The sequence below is a fragment of the Chlorocebus sabaeus genome, chromosome 26, assembly GCF_047675955.1.
Source record: "Chlorocebus sabaeus isolate Y175 chromosome 26, mChlSab1.0.hap1, whole genome shotgun sequence".
NCBI lineage: Eukaryota > Metazoa > Chordata > Mammalia > Primates > Cercopithecidae > Chlorocebus > Chlorocebus sabaeus.
The window spans coordinates 17891656-17898036 of record NC_132929.1 but is presented as its reverse complement, the minus strand read 5'-3'; the positions used below and the strand labels follow the sequence as shown (position 1 = coordinate 17898036).

Here is a 6381-nt window from a genome sequence, read left to right as displayed (position 1 = left end):
CCCCAGCCCTCTCTCCCTCCCTCTCCCACTGACATATTGAGTTTCGCACTTTAAAAATAGCTTTGCAGCACTAAGAAGCTTTCTCTGAGCCTGGATCCCAGCCCTGAAATGCAGGCATCCCTTGACGGAGAACTGCCCTATGTGAGTGCAATGCTAGCTCCCTGCTTGTCTTTCAGGCAGCACAAGAAATTTCTCTCCACAAAATAGGCCCAGATTGTTTGAAATATTTGCAGAGATAGACGTGGGCTCCTTTAGTTAAGCCCTGGCTTCCTTCAGGTCCTCAATAATTCATCCTGGCTTAGCTTCAGGAGGAGTCTGATGGCATTGCTTCCCTTTCGCACAAAACTCCCTTGAAATTCCCCCAGGAGGCTCCAACAACACCTCGCTTTAAAGACCAGTCTCAGCTCCACACAGCCTGTCCTGAGCCCCAGAGAGGAGGCTGGGATGAGTCTCCAGGCCTCAGAAGGCTTTCCTGGGCTGGAAACTAATGTGTTTGTCCCACAGAGCCCGCAAAGGGATGAAGAAGGCAGCAGGTCAGGAAGAAGTTTCAGTGAGTTCGAGGATACACAGGACCTGGACACTCCTGGTCTCCCACCTTTCTGTCCCATGGCTCCTTGGGGCTCTCAGGTATGTCTGTGTTCCTGGGACGGGGCTCCGGCCACTTAAATTTTTACCCTCACTTTCGTGACTGGAAATAAGATCACCTGCATTGCTGGAGAGTTAAGAGGTTGTGGTTTTGTTAATTTCTTTCTCTCTGGAGGAGTCCTTTTACCCCGCTGCCATCACCTGTCTGTCCTTACCTCCCTCTGTGCTCAAAAGAACTGTTAACAATAGTGGTGAGCTTTTATCAAGTGCATTCCATGCACCTGCCACTGCTAGGCAGGAATCAGTATCTGCATTTGATGAAGAAACTGCAGCACAGACAGGTCAAGGAACTTGCCCAAGGCCACATAGCTAGTTTCATGGGCACCTGAGATGGAAGATATTTGTCGATACGATGCTGAGAAGAGTGAACAAGACTGTGCATGGGAAGCACCTGGCAGAGTGCCTGTCACCTAGGCGCTCAAACCGTGCAGTCTAGCATAGTGGCCTAGCAGGATCATGAGTGTAATTCCACGCAACTCAGAGAGAGTTGGAGGAAACATATAGATTTGGCTTACCTCGCAAACCCCACCTATGAGTCAATACGTAATTCCCATCTGGTAAGTTGAGTGGGCTACAGAAATCAAACCGCATCTGAAGGTAATTATCAGGTGATCCAGGTCTGCCTCGTGCAGTTTCTCCTCCGGGCAGGCGTGTGAGCTTCCCGGAGGCTCCCAGTGATTTGGGGAGGTGACAGCGTTCCTGTGCCCCTCTGGCTGCTATGGTCTTAGCGGTGGCACCAGACTGAGCTCTGCAGGGAGTGAGCCTCCCTTCCTCCTACCAGCCAAGGCCTGGCTCAAAGGGAGCGCTGGCCAAGGTCCCCTCGCCTCCTATGGACCCCTCTGGTCTCTGCCTCCTTCTCTCTGGTCCCTGGCCTGGAGGGTCCATCCTGAGCCCCAACCACGGGGTCCCCTTGTCTGGATCCAGAAGGTCCCACTTCATACCTGCCACAGCGTCCACCACACAGGTAACTGAGGGCTGCTTGGGGATGACCCCGTCATGCAAACAGCGTTCCATCCTCCCTATTGGGGGAGTGTGTCCCCCGGCATTTGTGTGTTGGAAACTTAATCCCCAGTGCGATAGTGTTGAGAGGTGCGATCTTTAGGAGGGGATTTGGTCACGAGGCTGCTGCCCACATGGATGAATTCGTGTCGTTATCATGGAAGTGAGTATAACTGAGAGGGTGAGATTGTTATAAAAGTGAGTTTGGCCTCCATCCCTTAACCCAGGTGGACTGGAGGCTCGGGCCTCTGCCGGTGACACTTCCCAGAGTCACATGTGAAGAGGGGTCAAGAGCCCCACCCCAGAGTTTCCCTCGACATCTCTGCCCCACACCATCCCACCCTTCCCAAAAAGCTCATCTTCTGCAGTCTCCCAGTCTCCAGTGAGCAGGTGCTTCTCCCCTTCCTCTTCCTGACTCTGCCTCCGTTCCAGAAGTCTCTGTGTCTTATCGGCAGGGCCTGCTGTTGATACGCTGGAGGGGGATGGGAACTGGGGCGAGCTCCCTCCCCTGCTGCCTTGCTAACGAGGTCAATGGCCTGCCCTTGCCTGCCCTGGCATCTTCAGCCTCCTGACTCACACCTGGAAGTGGCAGCTGAAAGGTTTTGGGAGCAATGAAAACATAATGGCTTAATATTTGTGAAACTGTTGGCTTCATTCAAGTCGTTAAGAGCAAGGGCTCTGGAGTTACACCAGGTTTGATCCCTTGCTCTGTCATTCCTCAGCCCTGTAACCTGAGACCAGCTCCTCAGCCTCTTCGAACTTCAGTTTCTCCCTCTATGGGGAAAATGAAGTGCGGAGTCAACCACGTGCTTAGCACAGCGCCTGAGGCATAGAAAGCTGGAGCAATGTGGCTCGCTGTCGTTGTTACCATCATGGCTTTGCTGTGATTTCTCCCCTCTGCCCCGTCATCCCCATGCCCGTCACAGTGCACACATGAGGCTGTACCCGTGGCCCCCTGGTCTTTCTCCTGCTGCTTGAGGGGAGAGCAGAAAGGCCCACATGACTGGGACACAGACGGACACAAAAAGACATTGGATTTAGTTTTAATATTTTAATTCTGATATGTGTAAAGTAATTTCTAAAAATGTTTGGAAAACATAAAGGGCCAATCCACTGTAATCCCATACGATAACTATAGTCATGTGTTGCTTAGCAACAGGGACATGTTCTGAGAAATGCATCATTAGGCGATTTCGCCATTTTGCAAACATCACAGAGTGTGTGCACACAAACCTAGCTGGCATAGCTCACTACACACCTAGGTTATATGGTGTAGCCTTTTGCTCCTGGGCTGCTAACCTGTACCGCCTGTTACTGTACTGAACACTGTAGGCAATTGTAACACAATAAGTATTTGTATACCTAAATGTATCTAAATATAGAAAGGCTACCATAAAAATAGGGTATTCTGATCTTACAGGACCACCATCATATATGTGGTCCGTTGTTAACCAAACCATCATAACGATATGGCATAATGTTTATACTGTATCTATGCCCAGGAGGGGGGTTAGCCTAAAATTATAGTCATGAATATTTTATATCTTGCTACCTAAACTTCGTATGATTTTAGTCGCTAAATAATATTCTATGGTGCATATGTAAGCACCAACATTTATTAGGATTTTTATGATGAAATATCAGAGTTTTTATAGGTGTTTTATTTTTGCAAATTTCCGTGGAATTTCTCGGAGACAGGTCAGTTGGTCATTCCCCGAGACCTCTGTGAAATATCTGAACATGATAAAAAGAGTCACCACCAGCTCTGCAAGAGGGTGTATATATGTGTATGAATGGGGGGCATGTAGGCTTGGGGAAAGTGTGCACACTGGGTAACAGTGGAATCTTCAATTACCTACGTGGCAGATTTTGAGGGAACTGCAAGGACCCGCCGCTGTGGACTGAACATGTCCCCCAGCGTTCACGTGTTGGAAACTTAATCCCCAGTGCAACAGTGTTGAGAGGTGGGACATTTGGGAGGGGATTCGGTCATGAGGCCACTGCCCGCATGGATGAATTCATGTCGTTATCCTGGGAGTGAGTCACCGAGAGAGTGGGATGGTTATAAAAGTGAGTTCGGCACCCTGTTGCTCTCTCGTGTTCTCCTGACCTTCTCCCCTGCACCATGGGATGACACAGCAAGAAGGCCCTTGCCAGATGTGGACCCTTTGACCTCGGACTTCCCAGCCTCTGGAGCTATAAGAAATAATCTCTGTTCTTGGTCAGGTGCTGTGGGTCACACCCATTATCCCAGCATTTTGAGAGGCCAAGACAGGATCATCACTTGAGGTCAGGAGTTCAGCCTGGTCAACATAGTGACTGACACTCCATCTCTACCTGCCAAAAACATTTTTTTTTTTTTTTTTTTTTTTTTTTGAGACAGAGTCTCGCTCTGTCTCCCAGGCTGGAATGCAGTGGTGCAATCTCGGCTCACTGCAAGCTCCGCCTCCCGGGTTCACGCCATTGTCCTGCCTCAGCCTCCTGAGTAGCTGGGACTACAGGCGCCCGCCACCATACCCAACTAATTTTTTGTATTTTTGGTAGAGACAGGGTTTCATCGTGTTAGCCAGGATGGTCTCCGTCTCCTGACCTCGTGATTCATCCGCCTTGGCCTCCCAAAGGGCTGGGATTACAGGCGTGAGCCACTGCGCCCCGCCCCAAAAACACATTTTAAACAAATAGATTTCTGTTCTTTATAAATTGCCCAGTCTCAGATATTCTGTTATAGCAGCACAAAATGGACTGAGACACTCACCAGCCTTCAAATAGCTCCTTGTCTGCCCTCCATTTTGGTCCTTGAAGGGTTCCCTCCAGGACCACCCCTATGGATCAGGCCTTCATGTTTTCTGGGGCCAGTTGGAGGCTCCCATTACTGAGTAGCATATTGTCATCCAGTAACCCTAAAGCAAATATCAGCTTATCAGATTACCTTTGAATCACCGCGTCTCCTGCCCTGTGGAGGAGTTACCATCTCCTGCCCTATATTCTTAGATAACTTCTCATGTGGCTTGTCACACTCCTTCAAGAAGACCTGGGACTACATCCAAAGCATTTTTTCATTCATTGAACAAATATTTACTGAGCTCCCACTATGCACCTAGTATTGTTCTAGGAGTGGGAGAGAGAGAGCACTGAGCAGGTCAGACAAGATCCAGCTCTCATGAAACTTACATTTCAATGGGGGAGACAGTAAATAAATATCTGAGTATTCCTGATATTGGTGCTATTAGGACAAAATGTGACAGCGAGTGACAGGCAGCAGGGAGGGGACATCAGAAGAGGGTGACATTTGCACTAAGATCCGAATGATGAGAAGATTGATGGCAAATATTCCAGAAAGAGCATATTCTAAGTGCAAAGGCCCTGAGGTGGACACAAGGTTGGCCTTTTCTAGAAACAGGGAGAAAACCAGGGTGACTGGAGAGCAGAGAGCAGGGGAAGCGAGGAAGGAAGCAGTGGGAGGTGAAGTCAGGTGCCTTATGCTGGGCCGGATGCTGCAGAAAGCAGCTTTGATTTTGTTCCAAAACACAGGGGAGCCCATGGAGGCCTTTCGTCTGAGGACTGGCTTATCTGTTTTATGTTTTACCTGCATCACTTTGTCTGGTCTGTGGAGCGTGGATTGCCTGGGGGAGAGGGGAAGTGCGGCCGAGTGAGGAGGCATTTGCTGTGGCCCAGAGAGAGACCGGGGTTGTTTGATTGGGGTGGTAGCAGTGGACAGTAGGAGTGAATGGATTCTGGGTTTCTGGAGGTAGAATTTACAGGACTTGCAGATAGACTGGACACGGAATGAGGAATCACACATGCCTAGTGGGTTTTTGCCTTAATAACTGAGAGATGCCCCTCACTCAGCTAGGACAGAAATGGGTTGGGGTGGAGGGGTCTGGGTGCCCCTGTCTTCGGCATTTTACACTTGAGATTCACCTCTAAGCAGAGGTGTCAGGTGGGCCATTGAAAATACAAGTCTGGAACGCAGGAGGCAGGTTGAGGAGGAAATCTGTTTGAAATCGTAAAGCAGAATGGAGAAGGTTTTGAAGCCATGGAGCTGGAGGACATGTCCAAAGGATAAAGAGACAGAAGCAAAGGGGAAGAAGTCTGTGCTCTCCCGTTTTCCACCTTTCAGATGCCAGCAAGGACGAAGAGCCATCAGAGTAGACGAAAAGCAGCAGCCAGTGAGGCTGGAAGGAACCAATGAGAAAGTGGTGTCCTGGGAGCCAAGAGATTTTTCCATAAACATCCCATCCCGTTATCTTTCTGAGCACAGAGCAGGTGGTCAGTAAATACTCTCAGAAAGCGCAAGCTCTGCAGCGGCTTGTTCGTGCCTTCTCATCCCCCAGCCCTGCCATGGAGTGCCAGTGCTGCCTGGGTGGCTGGCTGCTGGCCTGGGAACCTAACAGCTCCCTACTATCTCTTGTATCTCTCCGGAGGCAGAGGCCTCCGCCCACTCCGGGGGCCCCACCTCACCCCACCCTCCTGGTTTCACACTCTTGGCCCCCAGCTCATGCCCTTCCCTCCCAGCAGGGCTCGCCCTACTCTGTGCCACCCACGTGGAGTGAGGCAAGCTCATTCCTACTTCTTTCCCCAGTTCTGCTGCCTCCCATCCTAGAGGCTCTCCCTTCCCCAGCTGCCACCTTTCCAAACCTTGCCTCTAACTCAAGGCTCAGCCCCTGAGACTCCCCACCAGCCTCCACATGGGCTCTTGACAGCCTCCCCTTCAAGACCAGTCCTGTGTACCACGCC

The 6381-nt window shown here is 50.4% G+C and overlaps 1 protein-coding gene across 1 annotated transcript in view; it reads left to right on the top strand.

Annotated features, from left to right (window-relative positions):
- Nucleotides 1-444: 444 nt before the first annotated feature.
- PLA2G4E (phospholipase A2 group IVE) overlaps nucleotides 445-6381 on the top strand; it is a 62954-nt gene continuing 57017 nt past the window's right edge. Inside the window, exon 1 of the mRNA XM_008016926.3 lies at nucleotides 445-627. Coding sequence (XP_008015117.3) covers nucleotides 445-627 — 183 coding nt within the window. The remainder of the gene's footprint in view (nucleotides 628-6381) is intronic.